Below are 25,792 nucleotides of genomic sequence, written 5' to 3'. Positions count from 1 at the left end.
TGCATTTGTGTATTCAGCAACCCATGGGGTCGCTCCTTGATAGCTTTCCATGATACCGAAGGAGACTCGTATTTCATTTCAAGGTACCTTCCTTTTCCTTACTCTACAGTACAGGTATCGCTACAATGGTTGGCCGCCATCAGCCGGTGGGGATGCTCTTACTGTTACAGCACGCACCCAATAAACGGGTCTTTTCAGCTCTATATCAGCCGGTGGGGATGCTCTTAGCTACACGTCCCCAGATCTAACGTTAATTGTAAATTAACGTTAACAAATCACGAAGCAACACTGCTGCAAAAAGTCCACTTGTCTGACTACACGATAACGTTATGAAAACTCAAAAAGTGCGATACTTCTCGATTTATGCGTGTCATCCTTGCGCAGGGGCCATGCTAATCTTCTCTGTATCGTTCCAATTTTTACGGATGACCCCCGAAGGGGTTCCTGATGTTCACCTAATGTTAGTCGTACCAGTCATGTCAATTGGTCCCGAGTTCGATCCCGGAATTCTCCTTTGTTTTGATCAATGTGCCGGTTCGAATTCATTATCCGGATGATCGCTGCATGGAAGCTCTTGATGTATAAGTACTGTACATGTACTGAAGTATGTAGGCAGAGGTCCGTTCCGCGAGACATGTCGGCCTTGTCAAAAGCTCTTCGAAGTTGATGGATTAGAATATCGGATTCACTACGATGAGCAATGGACCCGGCTAACATAACGGTAGTATTATTGCCCACTCCGAGCCTGGCTACTGCTTGCAACGATAATACTGCTCACCACGAAATACTGTCTTTTGAAATATTGTCGTTTCAATTTGGGTCGGTTTCACAGCGGCGCGTGGCCTTGGATGCATGCGACGTCATGGAGGACCCTACTTGTCCGAGCACAGATCAGCCTTCATCAGGCCTCGTCGTCGGGGACAATCGAAGGATAACGCCGCCGTCATCGGCACATTCCGTGTCACTGTCGTTGGACGAGGACCGTCAACTTGCCAATGAGCGAATCAAAGTGCTTGTTCGTGTCCGTCCGTTGTCTGCATATGAAATCGCGTTGGCCTCGTCAGATGTACGCTACTATTGTGCATATGCTTAGAACCACAACTCAGTGGTTGGCTTGTTAGTTGGTGTCCACAAGCGCCACGTCCCTCCGGGTGCCGTCGTCATCGTCTCAAAGCCACGTCGAGTGTGCTTTCGACCACATCTTCACGGCAGAGTCGACACAGGCGGACGTGTACGCGTCTGTACAGCCCCTGGTGGCGGATGTGCTGGAAGGCTATAACGCGACCATTTTCGCGTACGGGCAGACCGGCACAGGCAAAACGCACACGATACTGGGCATGCACGACAACGAGCTGGCCGCCCCATCGCGGAGCAGCACGCCCGACCTGACACTGTTTGCGCCCTCTTGGGGGATAATTCCCCGCGCCCTGATTCAGTTGGTGGACTCCACTGTGTCCAACCGTGACTGCACCATTTCGTGTGCGTACTTACAGATTTACAACGAGAAGATCTTCGACTTGCTCACAGATAAGAAACGGCAAAAGCCGCTAATGCTAAGGGAAGCGTTGGACGGTACCACTGATATGGTCGTGCAAGGGCTATCAACGTATCCTATCACGTCGTTGCCAGACGTGATGGCATTCCTAAAACGAGGGTACGACTTGTAGTCCTTTTTCAGTTTTGGATATGAGCTTTTGCTGCAGGCGCCTTCACCGAGTCGTGCGAGAAACCGACATGAATACCCAGAGCAGTCGGTCGCATGCGATTCTGCAGGTCACTCTCAAGAGCCAGTCCAAGGACGGGTGCCGTCGCGCCAAGCTGAACCTTGTCGACTTGGCCGGGAGTGAAAAATGGAACAAGCAAGCCGTGAAACCTGGCGTGGAAATCGAAGAGATGAAGAACATCAACACGAGTTTGTCGGCGCTGGGCAATTGTATTGCCGCGCTCACCCAATCTGGTCGCAAGCACATTCCGTATCGAGATTCGTCCTTGACGCGCCTATTGCAAGACTCGTTGGGCGGCAACACTCGCACCGTATGTCGTCGTCGTCTACATTTCTCGCCGCATTAACAAGGGACTATTTGTAGGTGCTGATCGCGACCATTACCCCCCGAGCGTCGGACGAAACGCTGCGAACGATTCAGTTTGCTGATCGCACGCGGGCTGTGATGCAATGTGTCGTTCAAAGTCAAAACACTCCAGTCTCTCCGAGGCAGCTGCACCTAGGTGCACATCATTTTCGCGATTTGGATGAGTTTCAACTGACATATGCCGCCAGGACTTACGGCGGCCCGGGCACACATTGCAAAGTTGAAGCAAAAATTGCACGAATTGGCTGAACAAAAGGAGAAACAAGCCGACGCCGTGGACAAAGTACACAAATACGAGACCCAAATGCGGGAAAAAGAACTCGCCATCGAGCGGTTGCACGTCCAAAATGGATTGTACCAGCAGCAACTGCGAGATGGCGAGCGGCAAATTCAAATGCTGATGAGTCAAGTCCAAGCGTTGTCGACGCCGCCCAAAGCACGCTACGTGGAAGCTCCCCCCACAACGTTGTCAGCTAACCCTACGACGTCCAATCAAATTAGCCACCTGGAATCGACTACCCCCTCGTCATATCATTATAGACCCCCCTTGCAACCAACGGCAACCTTCGATGACAGAGTCAAAAGTAGTGACTTGTACAAGGCAAAGTATGGCGCAATGCTACCGAGCCAAAGCCCCCAAACGCATCCTGACAAGATGCATAACACATCTTTGTCAGGGTACCTGGCACCGATGCCCCCTGCATTTTCCAGACCACCACAACAATCTTCAACTGTGATCCTTCCCACCGTGAATGTGACGCCATCCCCTAACGCCATATGCTCGCAACATCAACTCAAGAACTGCGTACTGTGCGCGCTGCGGCTGAAAATGAGCGTGCCAGTGCCTTCGACTTTGTATTCGCACCCCAAAGCTCGCCCCAGTCCACGCGCTTCGATGCCCGCACTGACAAACCCACCGTCATATCCAGCGACAGCAGCTGCATCTGAAGCAGGCTTCTGCACTACACACCATCTCAATCGATGTGTACTGTGCAATCGCATTCCTGCCAAGCAGCAACCGGCAGTGAACTATCCACCCATGGAAATGTCCCTGAATTCTACCGCCGATGGCAGCAATATCTGTACTCCACATGGACTCAACAACTGCGTGCTATGTGTGCACTTACAACCCCAGCGCTCCTTGTCGTTCCTGAACTCAATCCCCGCAAGTAGTGCCACCATAGCACGAATGCGACCGCCGGTGGATGTCCAACGATGACGAATTCTGCACCTTCCCGCGAACTTGTAATGAAGTCAACTGTTGACTTAACGTTAGTTATCGTCACTAGGCCTTTATATGCCACCCCACGTTGAATGCATGTCATAAACTGGGTCAGCGCACGGCGCACAGGTAGACGCATGTGCTCTTTAAGCCCAAAATGGCGCATGATGTCGTACACGGTGCCACGATGGATGTTCCATTCGTGTTCTGGGGGCGATCCGAGGGTGTCGACAAAATGTACTATCCAAGCGACTCGATGCCAACAGTAGGTTTGTGGCTTGGTCGCTCAATGTCGTGGATTTTATCACGTAGGGTACTTGTTGCAGGGGTTGCTTCCTCGGTTGGGTTGATTGGTGTTGACGGGGCTGGTTGCGGTATGGGGCAAATCAACGTTCATGTCCATGCGTCGGTGTACCAGCAGGCTCTGGTAGCATTAATAAGGAGATTTTTGTTTTGTTTTGTAGCTACGGTATAATATTCATGTAGTTCGCGAAATCTTAACATGCCTGCTACGCCGTTGTGTTGTGCAACCTAACTAGGCGGCTTGGTGTAGCCGCGGCGGTGATCACGAGCTCGTTGCCATCCGCCTAGCGATCACAGGGTGATGATGTTGCACAAGGTGGCGCGACTCCCAGATCTAGGAACAATTTCCAGCAACCAATCAAAACGTTCCAAGTACCATACTGGAGTATCAACGACGAATTGCGAAAGGTCGCGTGGCCTTGAGTTTGTGCGATGGAGGCGGACATGGACACGGGCAACCAGACTCCGCAATTACAATGGCGGAAGATAGAATGTTCGGGGGAAGCTCCCAGCCGCCGCAGCGGTCATACCCTCACGATAGTAGGATCCAATGGCTTCCTCTTTGGCGGGTGCGACTACGCCGAGCCGCCTGGACCGACCAACGACCTGTTCCAGCTTCGAATCCACACCAATGGGTCGTGTGATTGGAGCCGCGTGGCGTTTCGAAAGGGACCATTGCCGCGCTGGAAGCATTCTGCCACACTTGTGGACAACAAGATCTTTCTCTTTGGCGGTTTCCACAACGCCACCACTCGATTTCAAGACGTGTGGATTTTCAATCCTATCACGATGGAATGGAGCCAACCGGTGCCACAGGCGACGCCACGAGCTTCTATGGCTCAAGTCTCTAAGGCATCGCTCGGGTGGCCTGGCTGCCCCGCTCCCCGAGGTGGCCACACTGCCAGCCTCATCAACCGGGAAATCTTCATATTTGGTGGATATGGCGGGCAAGGATATTCCCGTCGAGACTTTGATGACTTGTATGCACTCAACGTGGACACAATGGCCTGGGGTAAAGTGTCGACGAAAGGCAAGGGCCCCGAGCGCCGGTCCGGCCATCAAGCGTGCGCGGTGGACACGACGCTGTTTGTGTTTGGCGGGTGGAATTGCACGACCCAGTTCAACGATTTGCACATTTTCGACACGGAAACGTCCTGCTGGAGTTCCGTGGACGGGTCGCACATGAACCACACGTCACCCCGGTGGAACCATTCCAGTTGTGCCGTGTTGGCCATCCCGAACGCCAAGATCTTCTGCTTTGGCGGCGTGCTCGGCCAAATGAACGAGTACGGCGCCCCGGGGATGTTTGCCAACGACATCAGCGTCCTCGACACCGGTACGTTTGCTTGGACTGTGCCTGAGATCAATGGTACTCCCCCCGCGCCCCGCGCGGACACGACGCTCGCGTACGACGACAAGGGCAGCCGCCTCATGATTTGCGGGGGCTGGGCTAATTTGTGGTTCAACGATGTATTTTCACTCGACGTGAGTTGCGTCGTTGGCCCTCCGTATGCTATTACAGGAGTGCGACCGTCGTTCGGGGCGATCACGGGGGGTCTCTTGCTAATCTTAGAAGGCATTGATTTCACCCCGAAACCGGTGATCGTACGCTTTTCCTGTCGCAAGGGAACAATCGACGTCCCTGGCACATACGTCACGGACCAAACACTCACGGTGACGACGCCCGACTTTTCCATGTTTCCACCTGGGGACGTTCAGATTCGAGTGGCGTTGCAGGGCGACTCGTTCACGACCACGTTCCAGCTTTTCAACTTCTTCGCCGTCACATGCGCGGCCAAGACGCTGGCATTTGGCGCGGGGGTGCTCTCGGGTGGGGCTTCCGCCGAACCCATCACGTTTTTCTTGCAAGCGTGTGACGCCAATGGCCACCATCGCACCCGAGGGGGGGACGAATTCCAGGCGTCGGTGCGGTCACTCGCCGATGACAAGGAGCTGCAGACGTCGATCCAGGACATGGATGACGGCACATACGCCATTACGTACACGGCGCCCATTCGCGGCGAGTACGAAATCACCGTCCAGTTCTGCGGGACGTTTGGGGGCGTGGTGGGGACGGTGTATGGGTTTCCTCTGGTGGTGACGTTTGACGACGCTATGGCGAGAGACATGAACCGCATGACGGGCAAATTGGTAATGGACGGGCTATCGAGTGATCTCGTGGCGTTGACGCAGCTGATTGAAGAGTGCGGCAAGGGACTGGAGCTAGACGTGGGCTTGTCAGGGACGCCTGCCGAGGAAACGGCGGCGTTGATTCAGTTGAAGGAACACTTATTCACGGTGGACAAGAAGGGCGACCAGACGCGGTGGTTGCTGGAAAAGACCAAGTCGTTGCTCGCGTTTCTAGCCACAGCCGTGGACGTGGAAAAGGAACGCAATCAGCTGACACTGTTGGAAACGAGCTGGACCGACCTCGTTCAAAAGGTACCCGTGGTAGCGGCGCGCATCGCCCCGCGACTTGCCGCGCAGAGTTCGCGCACCAAGGGCGACATCACAGTGTACCACGAAAAGCTGTTGGTGTATGCGGCCAAGATGAAGCACAAGGTGGGGACTTTGCAGTCCAATGTGCGAACTGGGATAGCTAATGATGTTGATTTGAATAGGGCTTTTGGGAGTTTGAGACGGGCATGGCCAACGCATTGCACATGTTGGACGAAGCGGCGGTCGATTTTGCCAAGGAGGACTCGGCATTCAAGCGGATGCGCCACGTGGCTGAGATTTTCGAGTGCTTGGCATTGATGGAGCCCAGCGAAAAGATAGTGCAGCACGTCGCGAGAACGCTGGAACGACTGCGCACTGTGTGGACAGTCGTGGGGGACATAAGCCGAAAGCTCCAGATGGCCATGGAATTGCTTTGGGTCGACTTGGACGGCGCTGTGCTGGAAGACGAGGCCAAGGGCATGATGAATCTGGTCAAGTCTGCCGGAAAAGAAAAGGAAATCAAGGACAGCAACGTGTACCAGGGACTCGAAGCATTGGCGCACGACTTTTTGGTCAGCTGTCCGCTGTACCAAGCCCTGCGTCACCCGTCCATACAATCTCGGCATTGGGTGGAGCTCATGCAGGTAACGCTGCTCATCTTTGAAACCCGTCGACTTGTTGAATCCATTCAATCGCGCTTTCGAAAAGCATCACCGACTCTTTATCGTATCGTCGTAGTTGGTCCAACAAACGTTTCCAAACCCGATCGACCACGCCGAACTCAAGTTTGCCGACATCATGGAGCTGAAACTCCATCGGTTTCAAAAAGACATTGAAGATCTCACGGAACGTGCTCAGAAAGAGTCTCAGGTCGAGCTAGCACTGCAGGAAGTGGACGCCCGATGGTCCACCATTTCGTTCGACGTTACCGTGTACAAGGACACTCAGGTTCCCATCCTCCGTGTCCGGGACGAAGACATCGAAGTCCTCGAAGCTGACCAAGTAATGCTGCAGAGCATGCTGAGCAGCCGCGTCCAGTACTTCAAGGGGCTTAGCGAGGCGTGGTCCCAGAAGCTCACGTATAACGAACTTATTTATGCCCAAATGTATGCTAATCAAGGAGTGTAGGTGCATTGGGGATGTTACCGTTGCACTAGGGGACATCCAACGCACGTGGTCTTACTTAGAACCCCTCTTTATCGGGTCGGAGGAAGTCAAAAGGGAGCTACCGGATGATGCCGCCCAATTTATTGCGATCGACACCACTGTCAAGGAAATATTGACGTCGTTTGCAGAGGCAAAGGTGATTCTCACTGGTACATTGGCCGCTAAACCATGCGTTTCCCATTGAGTGTATAACGACGGTGTGTACATAGCGTGTACAGCACGCCCGCATCAGTTGCAAGAGCTCGCGACGTTGACGACATCGTTGCAAAAGTGCCAGAACTCGCTCATCGAATTCCTCGACGGCAAGAGGCGGTTGTTTCCACGGTTCTACTTCACGTCGGAAGCCGACTTGTTGGACATTCTGTCGAATGGCGGCACCCCCGATGCCATCACCAAGCACTTGTCCAAGGTGTTCTTGGCCACTCAAACGTTCAAGTTTGACACGCCCTCGACCATCACCCACTTCGTCTCGAACGTGGGCAAGGAAACCATTCGATTCGTGGCGCCCGTAACCTTGTCCGGCAAAGTCGAAGGCTATTTGACGGACGCCTTGAACGGGATGAAGCTCACGCTCAAAGAAAACATCAAAAGCACCATTCGGCGATACCCGCAATTGTCTCGTACAGACTGGCTCATGTCACGAACCAACGACGGCGCATTGCTAGACGCTGCCCAGGTAAAAAGGGATCGAGTTTGACTTTTATTGCACAATTTCTACTTACTTGTGTGGGGGCGTTGTTTGAATTGCGTAGGTGGTGCTGTTGGTGTCGGGAATGGAGTACGTGAAAAGTGTCGAGGCGGCGCTGGTGGGCGTCGGCAGCGGCCACGTCAGTGCGTTATCGGAATTACTTGAGAAAGTGACGATTCAACTCAACGACTTGATCAAGCTGACCCGTGGGTCGTTGCACGATGAAGAGCGGCAGAGAGTGATGTGCATGATCACGATGGATGCCCATAGTCGCGATGTGATCCAGTCTCTTATTAGCCAACACGTTACGTCCTTGGCGTCGTTTGTGTGGCAGGCTCAGCTCAAGCCTCGGTAGAGAATTTTTCCTCAATATTTCCTTCTTCGTGGAACCAAACTCATATGGCTCATGTTGGGTGGTATAGGTTGTTGGTCACAGACCATACATCGTTGGATATTTGCGACGCCTCGTTTGAGTACGGGTTGGAATACCTTGGAAATGGCGCGAGGCTGGTCATCACCCCACTCACGGATCGCATGTACGTGACCGCCACCCAAGCGTTAAATTTGCACTTGGGGTGTGCGCCGTCTGGTCCTGCGGGCACGGGCAAGACAGAAACGACCAAAGACTTAGCTAGTTCGTTGGGAAAACCTTGTTATGTGTTTAATTGCTCGCCGGAAATGGACTTCAAAAGCCTGGGCAATATTTTCAAAGGTTTGCATGTTAAAAATGTATGAAAAAGGCAAGAAAATTGGTTACAGCAGCGTTTTGTGGGGTGTAGGGTTGGCGTCGAGTGGTGCGTGGGGTTGCTTTGACGAGTTCAATCGGCTGATTCCAGAAGTTCTCAGTGTGTGCTGCTTGCAATTCAAAGCTGTCTGTGATGGCATCAAGGGCGACTTGGCTTCGATCGTGCTCGAAGGTTGACTCTTTCTATTCCGAAGACCGACTATTTTCATTGTTCGAGACGGTTTTGTGTCTTGTAGGGGACACGGTGGTGTTGGATCCGACGTGCGGCACGTTTATTACGATGAATCCTGGGTATTTAGGCCGTTCGGAACTTCCCGAGGGACTGAAAGCGTTGTTCCGACCTATCACAGTCATGTTGCCCGACTTGTGTCTCATTTGTGAAAACATGCTCATGGCGCAAGGGTTCACGGAAGCGAAATCGCTGGCGTCCAAGTTTTACCACCTCTACCATCTCTGCAAAGAGCTACTGTCCCAGCAGGAACACTACGACTGGGGCCTTCGAGCAATCAAGTCGATTCTACTCATCACCGGGTCGTTAAAGCGAAACGAACCGACGCTGTCCGAGTCCCAGCTTCTCTTGCGCGCGCTTCGGGATTTCAACGTCCCCAAGCTGGTCATGCAAGACCAGCCGATATTCCACGGCCTGTTGCACGACTTATTTCCCGAGCAGCCGCCACCTCGGTACGACTGAGTCCGCTTAAACGTTTGTGCACATTACATCATACTCATGGTTGTTACGTCGCAGCAAAGTGAACGTCAATTTGGAAAAGCATATTCAATCCGCGTGCGAAACGCTGGGATTGTGGCCCGAAGAGAGCTTCCGCCTCAAGGTAGTGCAATTGGAAGAGCTACTGGTGCTTCGTCACTGCGTGTTTGTGATGGGACCGGCGGGATCGGGCAAGTCCGAGTGCATTCTCGCCCTGCAGACGGCGAATGGGTTACAAGGCACAAAGGTCAAACTCGTGGATATCAACCCCAAGGTGGTGTCCACGGACGAGTTGTACGGGTCTATGCACGTGAGCACCCGCGAATGGAAGGACGGATTGCTGTCAAAGGTCATGCGAGACTTGGCCAACGACGATTCGGAGCAGGCCAAGTGGCTCGTCCTCGATGGGTACATATGTACCTACACTACAGCAACTACTCTATAAATAGTAGTACCATATGACTGATATATGTTGTTTTGCCGTGTTATTACAATTGTAGCGACTTGGATGCAAACTGGATTGAAAGCATGAACAGTGTCATGGACGACAACAAGACGCTGACGTTGGCATCGAATGAACGGATTCCGCTCAAAAAGTACATGCGATTGATCTTTGAAATTCGAGATCTCGCGTATGCCACCCCCGCGACCGTCAGTCGCGCGGGCATCCTCTACTTGTCGGCGGACGAAGGTACGATTTCATTATCGTTTACATGCATATTGGTGGTGGGAACCAAGATTATGTTGCCGTTTTGGCCAACGAATATATATCATTTTCGGGACTCACAACATACATTTATCATGGTCGGGAATCAGAATCTACCCCCTGCATTAGAATATAGGAGTATCGTTTTTCGGACATCTACATATATATCATTTTTCGACACTGATCATGTTTGTACGTTATAGGAACACAACACGAATCGTTTTTGGCGAGTTGGCTGAGCGACACGTCCCCGGATGTCGAAGTGCGCGCGCGGTTGGGCGAATCGGTCATGCGCTACGTGGGGCCGTGTCTGGCGTACGTCAAGAAGCTCAAAACCATCGTGCCAGTCCAGGACATATCGCTCGTACAGGGGTTTCTTCACTTTTTGGATGCCACGCTCAATACGGCGGTGGTGGACGACCCCAAGAAGATTGAGATTGTGTGCGGGTTTGCGTCGATTTGGGCGTTTGGTGCGGCGCTATGCGTGTCCGACGACGGCACCGACTACCGCAAACTGTTTTCCGAGTGGTGGCGCGCCGAGTTTAAAGGCATCAAAGTGCCCATCCGAGACACCGTCTTTGACTATTACTTGAACCCAACCACGCTGCAATTTGACTCGTGGCGCCTCAGTCCGTTCTTCACAGCGGTCAAGTTTGACGGCAAGGACGCGATGCACGCCGTGACTGTGCCGACCACGGAAACTGTGAGCATGCTGCTTTGGACGAGCAAAATGATCAGTGAAGCGCATGGTGTGATGTTATGTGGACATGCCGGAACTGGAAAAACACAAACGATCAAAGGTTGGCAACCAGTAATAGTGGACGCTTGTATACTGTTCTCGTAGTACCTTTACAAGCAAGCATGAACGGGTTGATATGGTGGGGTTAGAATCATATTGGTTGCGATAGGTTTTTTGAATTCGGCGTTGCAGCAAAACCTGGTCAACGCGCAAGGCAAGAATTACATGTCGAGTACCATCAACTTCAACTATTACACGAATGCTGCTGTGCTGCAAAGCGCTTGTGAGTCCAAGCTCGTGAAACGCATGGTACATAGGGCAATGTTCTGTACGACGATCAACCCTAACGTGATGGGGTTGTAGGGGTCCACGTTTGGCCCGGTGGTAAATGGCGCGCAGTGGATTTACTTTCTCGACGACTTGAATTTGCCCATGGTCGACCCATACCACACGCAAAGCGCCCTCGCGCTGCTGCGGCAACTCATGGACTACAACCACTGGTACGACCGCATCAAGTTTACGGTCAAGCAGGTGGTGGACTGCCAATTTGTGAGCTGCATGAACCCCACGGGGGGTTCATTTTACATCAACCCCCGCCTCCAGCGGCACTTTGTTACGTTTGCAGTGGCGCTGCCGAGTGCGACAAGGTACTGACTTTGCCCTCAATCTGAATGTATAGGCCTGACAGGTCATCATAATCGTAGCCTGCTGTCGATATACCAGACTTTTCTGGATGGTCACTTGAACGACTTCAACGACGACATTCGAAAGGTCGCCGTTAACATTCTCAAAGGTACACCCCGACTTTGCCCTTTGTCGTCGAAGTGATATATTGATATTGGGCGATGCTGGCAGGAGCGTTGAATTTGCACGCACAAGTGTCGACGGCATTTCGAAAGACGGCAGCGAATTTTCATTACGAGTTTAACATTCGGCATCTGTCAAATGTCGTCCAAGGCATTCTCATGTCCAAACCAGCCTATGTCGAGGTAGTATTGTTGTTGCCGTTGGTCGTATTCGTGATTGACCAATTCGAGTAGGAAAGCAGCAAGTTTGTTCTCTTGTGGCTCCACGAGTCGGCGAGGGTGTACGGGGACCGCCTTGTATCCCACTCAGATTTGAACAAGTACAATGCTCTCGCCCAACACAACGCCAAGAAATTGTTTCCAAGTGTGCCCGTACAAAAGTACTTTGCACAGGACAACGCTGATTCGCTTGTGTTTTGCCCACAGCCGATGTCGGCCGCTGCGCTCGACTTGGACTACGACCAGGTGAGTCAAATGATACTTGAAAAAACCCAATAACAGTGTACTATATCGCTACAATTGACATGAACATGGTGTTTTGTATAGGTGACGTCGCTCCCCGACATGAAAGTCCGACTGGAAGAGGCGCTGGCAGACTACAATATGTTGAATGCGAAAATGGACTTAGTGCTTTTCAAAGACGCCATTGAACACGTGGCCAGGATCATGCGCATTATTTCGATCGCTTCGGGGCACGCGATGCTCGTGGGGGTGGGCGGCAGCGGACGCAAGTCCCTCGCCCGGCTCAGCGCCCATCTCGTGCACTATGCGGTCGTGGACATCACCATCACGCAATATTACTCGTACGAGTTGCTCATCATTGGACATGTAAAACTATCAGAATGATGATGATAATGGTGGTGGGATAGATTGACCGACTTTAAGACGGACCTGCAGGCCATCTTTGGTCGCGCGGGGGTCAAAGGCGAGAAGCTCGTGTTTCTCCTATCGGATTCAGACATCAAGAACGAACGGATGCTCGTGTACATTAACGACCTGTTGAGTTCTGGGGCGATCGCCGACCTGTACACGGCGGAAGAGCAAGACGCGATCGTGGCCCAAGTGGTCATGAAGTTCAAAGGCGTACGATATGATATGATTTATGTCCTCGTCGTCACTCGTCATATTCTAGGAGAAGGATGCGTGCTGGGCGTACTTTTTGCATCAGCTCAAGGAAAACGTGCACTGCGTGCTGTGCTTTTCTCCGGCGGGGTCGACCTTTCGAGGTTGGGCGAGAAAGTTCCCGGCGCTGGTCAACTGCACCATCATTGATTGGTTCCAGCCGTGGCCGGTGGATGCACTGCAGAGCGTCGCTGTCAAGTGCCTCAGCACCACCACCCTCCACGGTGACACGTTGGCGGCAGTCGAGCAGTTTATGCCGCATTCGTTCGACGCTGTGAATGTCATGGCTGAAAAGTTCAAGCTCGAAGAAGGCCGCATTGTCTACACGACGCCCAAAACGTACCTGGAATTCCTCGCGCTCTACACGACGCTTCTCGTGACCAAACAGCACGACATGGCCAAGGTCATCAATCCAAAGTTACTTACGCGTTTTCATGCATTCATTTTGTTTTCGTATTATCGTAGGCCATTTTCAGGCTGCAGTCGGGACTAGACAAGCTAGAAAGTACGTCGCATATTGTGGCCAACATTGAAGAAGACTTGTCGAAAACGCTTGAGGAGGCGATGAAGAAGAAGGCAATTGCAGAAGAGATGGCTGACGTCGTTGCCGCCGACAAGCTGATTGTGGAGCAAGAGACGGAAAAAGCCAATGTCGAAGCTCAAAAGTGCGCCGTGATTCATGCAGACATGGCGGTCAAGAAGGCCGACACGGAAAGCGACTTGGCCGCTGCCCAGCCAATGGTACATACAGTATCACATGCAATATACATCCATAAGGAACCCCCATACCAACTCCATTCATCTAGGTGGACGCAGCCATGGCAGCATTGGACACGCTGAATCGCAAAGACTTGGGCAACTGCAAAACCATGTCCAAACCGCCCGCGGGCGTCGGCGACATTTTCGCAAGCGTTTTGGTGCTGTTTGCCGGTATCAACCCCGATGTGCCAGTGCAAAAGAACGGAAAAATCAAGGAAAAGGACCGCGCGTGGGAGAACTGCAAGAAAATTCTGCTCGCCAACGTCAACGGTCTCATCGACGAGCTCAAAAACTTCAAAAATCTCGTCGACACGAACGCCGTGCCCGAAGCCAACTGGAAAGAAATTCGGCCGCTGCTAGAATTGCCTCATTTCAACGTCGAGATCATTGAAAAGCGAAATTCGGCGGCGGCGGGGCTGTGTGCGTGGGTGATCAACATCGTGTTGTACTACGATGTGTTGGTGACCATCGAGCCCAAGCGCAAGGCGCTACAGGAAATCACAGACAAGTACACCGTCGCCAACGAAAAGCTCGCGGCAGTGCAGACAAAGGTACGATATCTGCCATGGCTAGCCAGAACTGCTCGAGCTGGTGGCATGATTAGGTCCAAGGACTGCAAGAACGTTTAACTAAATTAACAGCCGCCTACGAACAAACCAACGAAGACGTCAACGTGGCCATCGCGACGGTCGAGCGCGGAAAAATTCGCATGAATTTGGCCAAGCGGTTGACAGCGGCGCTGGGCAGTGAAAACGTCCGGTGGCAGCAAAACGTCGACGTGTTGAAGAAAGAAGCGGAAACCATCGTAAGAACAAATATGTTGGCAGACTACATTATAGACAAAGGACTAAAACACCGTTTTGCTTTTGGTTGGCTAGGTCGGAGATGTGCTCGTAGCAGCGGCGTTCGTGTCGTATGCAGGGCCGTTTACAAAACCGTACCGCGAACTTTTAGTGAATAGCCACTGGCGTCCGTTCTTGCTTGGGCTCAAGAAACCACTGGCGCTGCACGTAGACGCGACCCCCGTGTCCATGTTGACCCCCGCCACGGACGAAGCGGCTTGGGTCGGGTACGTCTTGCACATTGAGGAGGCTGACGGAGAGGTTCACTCATTTGAACACTTAGGTTTGGCCTTCCAAGCGACCGCGTGTCGATTGAAAATGGCACGATTGTGCAACATTGCAAACGATGGCCGTTGATGATCGACCCTCAATTGCAGGCCATCCATTGGCTGCGGGCAAAGGAAGCGCTTGTGGTGGTCCGACAGTACCAACCCAACCTGGTGTTGACACTCGAGGCAGCCATCGAAAACGGGCAGTCTCTGTTGCTGGAAAACATCGAAGACAAGATCGACCCCCTCCTTTGGCCGGTCATAAGCCGTTGCACGATGCACAAAGGTCTGGCTATAGTTTGACTTGAAATGCTCGAGACAAATATGAACGAATTCATCTCGTAGGACGTAAAGTTTGTTTAAAGTTGGGTGACAAGGTCATCGAATGGGCCCCCAGCTTTCGACTGTACTTGCATACGACCATGGCCAATCCACATTACGCCCCTGAAATCCAAGCAGAAACCACGTTGGTCAACTTTTCCGTGACCCCACATGGGTTGGAAGATCAATTGTTGTCGCTTGTGATTCGAAAGGTTCGTGAATCGACTGAATCGCATCTATCTGACAATTGGGTGGACAGGAATGGCCCAAGAAAGCAAAAGCAAGGACGGCGCTGATCCAGCAACAAAATCGGTTCAAGATCACGATGCAGGAATTGGAAGATAAAATTCTCAACAGCCTCGCCGACGCCGAAGGCGACGTCACGGAAAACGTGACGTTGATTGGCGATTTGGAAACCACCAAAGCCACCGCTGACGCGCTGTTTATCCAAGCCAAGAATGCCGCCGACATTGAACTTGTACCGTTTCACCTCCTTTTGCTCACGTAATAATGATATCCTTCTCTGGTGCAGGCCATCAACCAACTCAGCGCAAGGTACCAAGGCGTGGCGCGACGAGGGGCGCTGCTCTTCTTTGTGCTCAACAACTTGCACAAACTGCACGCGTACCATGTGTTCTCCCTCAATGCGTTCGTCGTTATGTTTCAACGGGGCATGGACAGTTCCAAGGGTCACGACGACGATAAAAAGCCCACTTCGGCCCTCTCGCGCTTTAAAGCTGTGGCAAAACGGGTGATTGTCAGCCAGCGGTTTCATTGGAACGTGGACGTGCTGCTCATGGACCGCATTCTGGAAGAAGCACATTTCGACATGAAAGCCATTCTGGACAGGTAACCAAACCAGCCTACGATTGTAACCTTGTACCTCTTCGTTTTGGCAACGTATATGCTGAAACGTCATTGTCGTTTGTAGTGCGCAAGAAGAAGTCCCTGACGAATCCGTGATTGCGCCGCGGTGTCTGAACTTGCAATCGAGCATCACCGAAGTCGTGTTTGACTACGTTCGTCGGGGGTTGTTTGAAAAAGACAAACTCGTCGTGGCCACTCAGTTGTGTCTGGCGATTCTGAAAGAACAAAACAAAATCTCGTCCACAGAAATATCGTTTGTACGAACCAGCTGTCCATGACATAGCATGTCCTTGGTTGACTAACAGGTGTTGATATTCTAGTTGACCACGAGTCCTGCCGCGGACGAGACGACGACGTGCACGACGGCGATTGGCATTCTGAATGAGTGGCTGCCAGAACTTGCTTGGTCCAAGCTGCGGAAACTAGAAGAACTCGTGCCGTTGCTCACGAACGAGTTCAAACTCGACGGCGACGAATGGAAAGACTGGTATCAATCCGATACACCGGAAAGCGACCCGATGCCTGGAAAAGCCCGCACTCCGTTGGTACAGTTGCTGTTGATCCGATCGCTTCGGCCAGACAGGTTGCTTGTGGCTCTGAGCACGTTTATTGAGTCGCACATGGGATCGTTTTTTATCCACCAGCCGCCGTTCGACTTGGAGAGCATTTATCAAGAGGCTTCGGCGTCGACACCTCTTTTCTTTATCTTATTTCCGGGCGTGGACCCGACCGCAGACATTGAACAGCTCGGGAAACGGTTTCAAATGACGGCGGACAGGGGTAATTTTGCGCTCATCTCGATGGGCCAAGGCCAAGAAGGACCAGCGGAGCGCACCCTCGAGAAGTTTGCAGCCGAGGGGTCGTGGATTGTGCTCCAGAACATCCATTTGATGCCTCGATGGCTGCCCCAACTCACCCGAATTTTGGACCAGTGCAGCCACACGGCGGATACCAACTTTCGGTGCTTCTTGTCGGCGGAAGCTCCGGGCTTGTCTACGGTCACCAATATCCCCGAGACGCTGCTCCAAGTGTGCATCAAGGTGGCGAATGAAGCGCCCGCCGATTTGAAAAGCAATCTCAGTCGCGCGTGGGCGTCTTTTTCGTTGAAAACCATCGAAACCAGCTTGAAACCGAGCGAATACCAAGGGTGTTTGTTTGCCCTGTGCTTTTACCATGCCGTGATTTTGGGGCGAAAGCGGTTTGGATGTCAAGGCTGGAGTCGTCCGTATAGTTTCAACCAAGGCGACCTCACCCTTTGTGCCGATGTGCTGCGACGGTAACGTTAAGTTGAAAATTGATATTTTTGTCCGAGTTGTCTGCCTAGAAAATGATATTTATCTGAGTCTGTTGAAAACGTGACATTTATCAGAGTCTAACATCGGAAACCTGCCTGATCTGCATCTGAGTCTGTTGGAAATGATATGTATCTGAACCTGTGTCGATACGTAGGTACATGGACAAAACCCTGGACGACAAGCTTCCGTGGGACGACTTGCGGTACATTTTTGGGGAAATTATGTATGGTGGGCACATCACCGACTTTTGGGACCGCTTGACGAATAAAACGTACTTGGAAGTGTTGTTCAAGGAGGACGTGCTCAAGTCCAAGGATCTGATGCCAGGGCTAGCTGCACCTGATCCGTATTTGTTTACGTATTCCAAGTATGCCGCGTTCATCGACACGAGTTTGCCCGTGGAAACCCCCTCGATCTTTGGGTTGCACCCCAACACGGAGATTCAGACCATGACAAACGCGTGCAGCGATTTGTTTCTGAATTTGCAACGGGTGGGCAGTGCTATGCTCGGGATTGCCACGTCGTCGAATCAACACAATCCTGCGATTTCCAACAAAGCAGCCATTGTCCAAAGCCTCACGAGTCAACTGCCCAGCGACTTTGCCCTTTCCTCCCTACAAGAGCAAGCCCAGCCCATGTTGGAGCAAGGCCATTCCACGGCGCCGTATGTGGTCGTAGCCTTGCAAGAATGTACCCGCATGAACACGTTGCTTCAAGTCATGCGGCAGTCATTGAACGACTTGATCAAAGGGATGAATGGCCAGCTCAACATGACCGATGCCATGGAAGAGCTCTTGGAAGCCATGTCGTTGCAGCAAGTACCTGGTCGCAACCCACTCCATAGTTGCTCGTGGGAACGGTATGAACAACATAAACCAAACAACAATGTGACGTAGAAATGGGGGTTCTAGGTACGCTTGGGCGTCCCGCAAGTCGCTGCAAGTGTGGTTTGCCGATTTGTTGGAGCGCGTGGCGTTCCTCACAGCATGGGTCACAGACTGGACCCTTCCCACGTCCATGTGGCTGTCTGGCTTGTTCAATCCTGCCGCATTCCTCACTGCCGTCAAGCAAGTCACGGCGCGGAATCTGGACTTTCCGCTCGACAACATGACCATTGAAACGCATATTCTGAACACGACCGCGGTGACTAGTGCCGCCACAAAGGGCTTCTTTGTCCACGGGTTGTATCTTGAAGGGGCGCGATGGTTTCTCAGCGAAGACGCCGACGAGCTGCAAGCCCACTCGTACACGATCGACGACCTGGACCACCCGTGTGCTGGCTATCTGAGTGACGCCGTGCCCAAGGAGGTGACGAGTCTCATGCCCGTCGTCTATATCCGCGCGGTGTCGATCAAAGAAGACTGGGAGGCGACTGCCACCGGATACTTTCGCCACGACACGTCCGTGTACGAATGCCCCGTGTACATGACGTCGCAACGAGGTCCGACGTTTGTGTTTTTGGCTACGTTGAGCACCAAGGTGGCCAAGGCCAAATGGATCATGGCAGGGGTGGCGCTTCTGCTGCAAAAGGAAGGATAACAACTAAAACGAATCAAGCAATGAACTACTACGTACTACTGAATAACTTGAATAATTGGGTCTATTAAACTTGCCGCGCATAAAGGGGGCGAAACGGCGCCGATGCTAGTGGTTGTCGGGGGGGAGGGGGGCTCATGGAATGAAAAACCAATGCGCTCAAGACTGGACAAACGCAGCGTACTTGCTCACAACGTTGGACACGTTCTCCGAACGAACAGCGTCACAGTACTCGTCGACCAACTGCACGGGCATGCTGATCGTGGCGAAATACGCACGCAATGCATGGATCAAGTCCTCCCGCAAGGCCGAGCCGTAGATGGCCACTTGCAGCTTGGCCACATCGCGCAGCACGATGAGGCTCTGGGCATCTCGGGCGTTAAATTCTTTGGTGTGCACGACTTGAAACAACAGCGGCAGCACGTCTTGAAGCAGAAAGAGGCGCACGTGGTCGCGGTGGTCGGCCAGAAGGTTGGCGTTTTCTTTGAACACGTGCTCGACCAAGTTCTGGCAAAAGGTCGAAACTGCCCGAATGATGTGCAGCTCCATGCTGAACCCGTCCAGGATCAGCTGAAACACCTGGGGCAGCGATGCGGCATTCGTGGGGGAGCCCAATACCCCCGTGAGGCGGTGCTGGACGACGTTCATCAGGAACGAGTACAGGTACTTTTGGGCGGTGGCTTTTTCCGTGGCATTGGTCTGGTCGGATAAGATCAACTGCACCATGCGCTGCAAGAACGGAAGCGCGTTCCGGTCGAGGACGTTGTAGAAGTCTGGCACGGTTTTGTACTGGATGATGAGCTGGTTCATCAGCTGGACGACTTCGACCACGTCGTTCGCTTCGCAGCACTGCATGAGCACGGCCAAGACGTCAGCCCGTGACAAAAACACGGCCGGATCCAGCAGAATCACCAGCCGATGCAGAGTGATGATCACTTTGCTGCGCACAATGTCACTGGTGCGGTACGCCAGCAGCACACTGGCCGCAGCCGACAACGTCGTGGAGAAGATCGCTTGCGTCTGGCGACTCTTGAAGCCCTTGAGGATGTGGGTCATGGCGTTCAGGACGGACGCCAGATGGACGCTGATCTCGGCGGATGGCGGCTGGCGCAGACACTGGTCCAGCTGCGCGAGCTGGGGGGTGAGCACGATTTCCACGTACTGCCACTTGAGCTGGTTGTCGGCGGCAGGCATCGATCCAATCAGAAACCCCGTGAGTTCAAATAAATACAATTGATCCTCGAGGGTGAGGCCGTCGGCTTTCGCGGCGGCGGCCGACGCGTCCGTGCCCGGCACCACCAAGTGGGGTTCAATCGCTTGCAAGAGCTGCGACATGTGGGGATGCACGGCACTTCCGAGCGACTTCAGAAGGCGCAGGACCAAATAACACGACCGGGAGCGCACAGTTGGATGGAGGTGTCCGACGCCGGCCGACCCGAAGATGCGCTGCAGCAGCAACAGCAACAAGTTCGAGTCGATGCGAAGAAGGGTGCTATAGCGCGTCGTGATCTCGTAATACATGCACAGGGTGCGGTAGTGGAACGCGGGCAAGTTGAGATGCGGCGCCAGAAACGCAGTGTGAATCGCCACGACCAACTGCATGAAGGGTCCTTGGGGGTCATCGTACTGCTGGGGGAATTCGACCCCCGTGAGCCCCTCCTTGAAGTGATACACGAGCGCCAAGCACGCTTCCAGGTCGCGGTGGTCCATCGTGCGGAGATTTTGCAGCGCGTCTTGGAGCAACGTGGCAATGTACTGCAAGATCACATCGGGTCGCATCCGTGTCAAATTGACATATATGGAGCGTAGTTGGCGGCGGTAGTCTTCGAATTCGGCGTCGTCCACCTGGTCGGCTTCGTCCGGGTACCGCATTTGCCGGTAAATACCATGGAGCCACGGACTGAGATACTGCGACGGCTGGAACACGTCTTGTGGACGTTCGCTTCGCAAGAGGCCCGTGAGTGCATTCACCACTTCAAGCACTTCCTGCGATACATCGGTACTGTCGTGGGCAAACAAGAACCACGTGATGGGCATGAGCGATGCCAGCATCGCACTTGCTGCTTGGTATCGGTCCTGGTCGTTGGTTTGCCGGAATGAATCGATGCACATGATGAGTTCCAGTCCCACCGTGTTGACCACTTCGCCAATCTCTTCGCACACGTCGTCGTCGTCATGTAGCACGGACTGCCTCAACGCAGTGAGCACCGGCACGAGGTCCAGCGACGTGTACAGCGCCAGCTTCTTGTCGGGCTGCATGCCTTTGGCCACAACTTGGTTAAGACAGTTGGCCGCGCGGCATCGAAGCGCGTCGAAATGCGACAACGTGTGGTACAACAGCGGCACGAACCGCATCACAAGGGCAATGTCGACCCATTGAATGTACTTTTGGAGAGTTTCTAGCCCCGCCAACGACAAGGCCAAGAGATGACCGTCGCTTTGGTCGTATGCCGTCAGGACGTTGTAAATCACGTCAAACGACTGAGCGATGCAGCTGGTCGGGCCATCGCGCATCGCGTCCTTGATCTTCATATTGTGGCTGGCGTATTCGGCCCCGTAGCGGGTCGAGTCGAACTCGACAATCTCTTCGTACGTAGCATTCAAGATGCAAAAGTACATCTCCACCATGAACGGACCACGCGGGAGCAACGCCAACAAGTCGTGGAAGGCCGAGCCCCATGCGTCGGGGTAGTCGCGGCGAATCTATCATCCATGCATGAGACGATATCTTGGAGTTGAAGGTGATGACGGTACAGTACCAGAAGAGCGATCACGACAGCGAGTTTGGTTTTCACAAACGACGGTAAGCTGTCCTGCACCTGCAACCACGCCAACAGCTTGGTGCGGATATGAAGGGACATGTTGTACGTTAGCTGGGTATGCAACGCAGAGCCTTCCGTCAGGTACTCTTGCAACGCCTGCAGCGAGTAGAACTTGACCTCGTCGTGCGACGATACCTCAAACAGTTGCAGGAACAACTGGTAGCTCCTTTGCTTGGCGACGAGGCAGTACAGCTCCGCCTCCTCCTTGATCTTCTGCGACTCGGCATCGTTCAGACTAGCGCCTGCGTACTGGAAGGCGTACAACACAGCTCGCTCCAAGTCGGTCACATTCACCTGCTGCTGCGCCGCCATTAAGTCAACGGTGCTGGTCGATGATGTGCTGTCAATTCCCTGGTGGTGACCACGATGTCTTGAATGGCCCAATCACATTCGTGGAGGGAAGTTCTCGATATCTGGTTGGTAAAACTGCTTCTTTGAATACCCTCTGAGACGCAATACTGCGCAATCTATAATGTTTGATCTTCCTTCTTGCAGAAAGCGATGTAGATTTCTACCAAGTCAATGACGCTGAAGCAATAGGGTCGCTCCTTGTATTCATTCGTTACTTGTCGCCTAACGTTACAATAAGGTAGGTCAAAGTTTTGCGCACTGAGAAGTCACCGCCTTGGAACATTTGATGATTGAAATAATATCCTTATTGTACGAGTATTTTAGCCAATCGTTGAATAGTAAAACTATTTACAGTGGATATTTGATTGTGACATGGTGATTGGTTAAAAGGATGAGTATTTTCATTGTTCAAGCAACATGCTTGGAGTCGATGCGATCGCGGACAGCGGTCTGCGGCAATGCAAGTCGTGGACCGATGTACAGCAGGTTCTCCAGCGCATGCACGAGAATGTTCTTTATGCTCCGAGATCTTCTGGCATTTTCATCGAAGTGTGGGCAGCCACAGCGAAGAACGCCGTGTTGTGGGCGTTCAACCAGGCTCCACCTGCACTAACAGTCATCCAAGCACAAGCGATGTTGCATGGAGTCTTGCGTGACATGCATCAGCACCTCCTAGGTGGTGAATACCTCCGCAAAGGACAGCCAGAACCACATCACGCAACTACGTATTACGTGGGTGTCCTTGAGAAGCTCGTCCAAGTCGCGCCGACGTCGTCCGTGGAAGCATTTGGCATTGTCCTCGCCTACTGCTACGTCCATGGGTCGTTGCTAGACGAGGCAACTTCCGTCACAAATGTGTTGTCATCGATGGCCTCGGTGCAACGCGACAGGTACAACTCAACTCCATCAAATGTCCCATCTAAGTGAGTTGCATTACCTAGACTTAAAGTGGTCAAAGGTTGGATAGCTCTCCGACAGAACGACCTTGGCTCGGCCGTGTCACTGCTTCAAGCCAACGGCGGTAAGAATGTTGCCACATGCGTCCACCTCCCTTTATCCGTCATTCCGTCCCTCGTTCACGTAGCGATATCCACCACCACGCCATTGCAAGGATTTTGGCTTGCATATTCGTGGGTACATCAACGAACGCGCCACAATATACCCCTACACACCCCGTCGTATCCGTCCACGGCCGTCTCGTCCGACGAGATCTGGACCCTTCTCGAGACCGCCATGGCAGGCGACATTCGACCCATCGTGTGCCTCAACATGCAGGCGTGGCTTCTGACCCAACACCGCATTGTTGTCGGCGCTGCGGAGGACGTTACAGCTGGCGACTGCTTGGCGAAGGCCATTGCGCTGGACTATGACCAGGGAGAGAAAAGCACCAACCTGTCGCTGTTCAACTACGCGATGCTGCTTGGACGACTGGGCAAGTGGACTGATATGCAGCAAGTGCTCCAGTACTGCCTCGACGACATACACGTCGGTCCTTCCACAACCCAAACAACAAGCCCCGCGCCTCAAGAAAGCGCCTGGTCAATATCCGTGCGTCCCGTAGCATCTCCGTTAACATTGGCCACTGTGCAAGCCTACATGGCCCGCACCTGCATTCAATCTCGTACGTGTGTATATATTATTATCTCATAGTAGAAGTACTCTAGTACGTGTTTGATGTGTGTAGAGGATTACAGCACGGCTCGCGTGATGTTTCAGCGACTGGAATTGGCGGCCACGGACAGGGTTTCTATTGGTCCTTTTCAGGTTCAACTGCATATAATATCATGATATAAACCACAACTAACCCCAACCCATGCATTTTTCTAGCTGTCGAGTTTAGTTCGAGACCACGTGTACGTGCTATTGGAGGTAGGTACGTTGCCATTTTCGTCCAACGCCATCCTTGCCTTGTGTGTAGGTAAACGCACACCGAGAGGCGTTGGGGGTGTGCGATGCCGCTCTCCAACGCTACCAGGGGGACCCAGTGCTGCTACTGTACAAAGCCGACGCCCTCTTTTGTCTGGAGCAAGTTCAAGAATGTGACTGGACACTGCAGCAGCTCGATACGGCGCTGTCGGGTGAAGACGATGACGAAGCCCCGAACGACTTGTATGCGCAGGTGCTGAACAACCAGGCGCTAGTCCTGGCCTGCCACGGCCGTACGGACGACGCCCTGCGAAAACTGTACGACTGTCGACGGCGGTTTCCAACATGTGCGCACGCCTTGCTCAATTTGACAGTGCTGCTGTGGCGCCAGGGTAAACAAGTCGCGGCATGTACAACTTGGCTCGCCGGTCGACAGATCGTCCACAGCAGTCGTACCTCGGCCGACGCAACGACACCGCCCACGTCGCACGTCCCCGCTGGACAGCAAGGTCAGATTTGTCCCCAACAAATCGCGGCTTTGGATCGCATGGTGGACATGTTCTGGGCGGACGACGGCCGAATGCGCGCCATCAAGCAGTCCCTTCAAGTGGTTGAGCATTACACCAGCATCTGTGGCCATGAAAGTAGTTCTGGCAATGCACCACTTAACACCCCTAATTAACAATCCCCACGACAGCTCACATGCGAATTGACGAAATATATGGATGTCAACTTGACATCCACAAGTCATAATGCGTGGACAAGCTATATGATTGTGAAATGCGTGGGTTGTCGACAACGCTAGTATCACAACCCCGTTCGTGGGGTCAGATTGGTGTCACGAGGTGAAAATGATTTGACCATTGCATCAAACGTCTTGACAACTGTTTATGACATTGAACTCACTGTCACACATGTAGTGAGTCATCCGGGTTTTGACGGTTACATGTCGAGGTAATGTAACCGTTTGCGGTCGTTTGCCCGTTTCACATCGTAGAAGGGGTGTTATTGAGCCTCCGACATGGCCACGCCCGGCCCACCTGTGCCCAACCTGTCGCTTCCTACGGTGACATTGCCTTCACCGACAGACGAGAGCATGGACGATAGACCTTCGTCCAAGGAACACCATGTTGACCACGAGAAGCAGCAGCATCAACTCCAACATCACCACCACCACGACAACCACATTGCGGCAGAGCCAAAGGGGTACTGGGCGGAATGGCAGACTCGGGCTGGCACGGTGTCGCTGCTGTTTTCGCTACTCATGCAGCTATCGTACGTGGCGTTCCCAGCGTACAACTTTTCACTGGCGATTTGGGCGACGGTGCATCCGTTCTCGAACCGCCACACCAAGACAAACGTGCTGTTTGTGTCGGTGATGCTGCTGTCCTGCGGCACGGACGTCGTCTGGAGTAGTCTGTGGACGTCCGGCGCCGTGTTCTACGATATGCTGTGTTCGCCAGCTCAAATTGGCATACTGCACTGCGACGGGTTGCAGAGTTACCCCGGGTGTGCCACGAATCGTTTTGTGATGGTGCTGTTTGTGGCCAACATTGCGACGAAACTATGGATCGCCATTTCGATATGGAAGGTAAGGTCTAAGTTAGGTCATGCAAACCAGGGAGTTAGTTGGTATGATATCCTGCGTTATTGTGACGATACGGTAGGCTGTGGCTGTGGCCAAGCCCGAAGTTGTACCCACGGCAGAAGCGATGCACCTTCCACCGCCTCCTGGAACGAATATCTCGGACGCCCCCACCGCTATCCCAGTCGAATAGTGATCATTTTGTGAATTCATATACTAGGTCGTAATTATCGCAGGTTGCTGCTCTACAATCCTGGAATGTGCTAAGCTACCAACATAACGTGGTGTTTTATTTACATGTATCCTATTCGTCACACAAAATCGAGGAGTAGGTTGATTTCCTCTTGGATTTCTTCCGTGTCGTCGTCGTATGAGGCTTCGAGAAGGGTCGATCGCGGGCTCACAATCTCTTGAATGTGCTCTTCAATGACATCGCTAGTGTCCGTTGTGTTTGGTTTCTTGTCGACAGAGTCCGTACTTCTGTCGCCCCGTGTCAAAGTCGAGTCGCACGACGGATCGTTGTTTGTACGCGGGGGCGAGGGAGGC

The 25,792-nt window shown here is 52.9% G+C and overlaps 5 protein-coding genes across 5 annotated transcripts; 4 read left to right on the top strand and 1 right to left on the bottom strand.

Moving 5' to 3' along the window:
- Positions 1-807: 807 nt before the first annotated feature.
- Positions 808-3,692, top strand: H257_02604 (hypothetical protein). The gene is made up of 5 exons (XM_009826316.1): positions 808-1,066; positions 1,122-1,654; positions 1,704-2,034; positions 2,088-2,226; positions 2,279-3,692. The coding sequence occupies exons 1-5, from the start codon at positions 863-865 to the stop codon at positions 3,307-3,309; spliced, it is 2,238 nt and encodes a 745-aa protein (XP_009824618.1). The 5' UTR covers positions 808-862; the 3' UTR covers positions 3,310-3,692.
- Positions 3,693-4,047: 355 nt separating this feature from the next.
- On the top strand, positions 4,048-18,625 carry H257_02603 (hypothetical protein; the record flags this gene model as incomplete). The annotated part of the gene is made up of 32 exons (XM_009826315.1): positions 4,048-6,177; positions 6,237-6,698; positions 6,793-7,133; positions 7,183-7,370; positions 7,431-7,897; positions 7,974-8,260; positions 8,332-8,621; positions 8,689-8,826; positions 8,891-9,335; positions 9,400-9,768; positions 9,861-10,051; positions 10,270-10,866; positions 10,975-11,114; positions 11,169-11,452; positions 11,510-11,598; positions 11,661-11,794; positions 11,846-12,076; positions 12,158-12,414; positions 12,481-12,694; positions 12,744-13,136; positions 13,199-13,474; positions 13,540-14,043; positions 14,097-14,297; positions 14,371-14,561; positions 14,618-14,889; positions 14,949-15,136; positions 15,184-15,402; positions 15,457-15,773; positions 15,856-16,048; positions 16,112-17,067; positions 17,241-17,945; positions 17,998-18,625. 32 exons carry the CDS (start codon positions 4,048-4,050, stop codon positions 18,623-18,625), a joined length of 12,297 nt encoding a protein of 4,098 aa, XP_009824617.1.
- On the bottom strand, positions 18,425-21,825 carry H257_02602 (hypothetical protein). Its single transcript, XM_009826314.1, has 2 exons — positions 21,382-21,825; positions 18,425-21,325 (listed from the first exon to the last, which is right to left on the bottom strand). Exons 1-2 carry the CDS (start codon positions 21,754-21,756, stop codon positions 18,782-18,784), a joined length of 2,919 nt encoding a protein of 972 aa, XP_009824616.1. The 5' UTR covers positions 21,757-21,825; the 3' UTR covers positions 18,425-18,781.
- Positions 21,826-22,212: 387 nt separating this feature from the next.
- H257_02601 (hypothetical protein) lies at positions 22,213-24,343 on the top strand (the record flags this gene model as incomplete). The annotated part of the gene is made up of 6 exons (XM_009826313.1): positions 22,213-22,685; positions 22,737-22,816; positions 22,880-23,416; positions 23,480-23,559; positions 23,623-23,664; positions 23,714-24,343. The coding sequence occupies 6 exons, from the start codon at positions 22,213-22,215 to the stop codon at positions 24,341-24,343; spliced, it is 1,842 nt and encodes a 613-aa protein (XP_009824615.1).
- Positions 24,344-24,664: 321 nt separating this feature from the next.
- Positions 24,665-25,537, top strand: H257_02600 (hypothetical protein). The gene is made up of 2 exons (XM_009826312.1): positions 24,665-25,252; positions 25,329-25,537. Exons 1-2 carry the CDS (start codon positions 24,683-24,685, stop codon positions 25,437-25,439), a joined length of 681 nt encoding a protein of 226 aa, XP_009824614.1. The 5' UTR covers positions 24,665-24,682; the 3' UTR covers positions 25,440-25,537.
- Positions 25,538-25,792: the final 255 nt, after the last annotated feature.

This window comes from Aphanomyces astaci, assembly GCF_000520075.1.
Source record: "Aphanomyces astaci strain APO3 unplaced genomic scaffold supercont1.4, whole genome shotgun sequence".
In the NCBI taxonomy this organism is placed as follows: domain Eukaryota; phylum Oomycota; class Saprolegniomycetes; order Saprolegniales; family Verrucalvaceae; genus Aphanomyces; species Aphanomyces astaci.
This window is presented reverse-complemented; position numbering and strand designations above follow the sequence as displayed.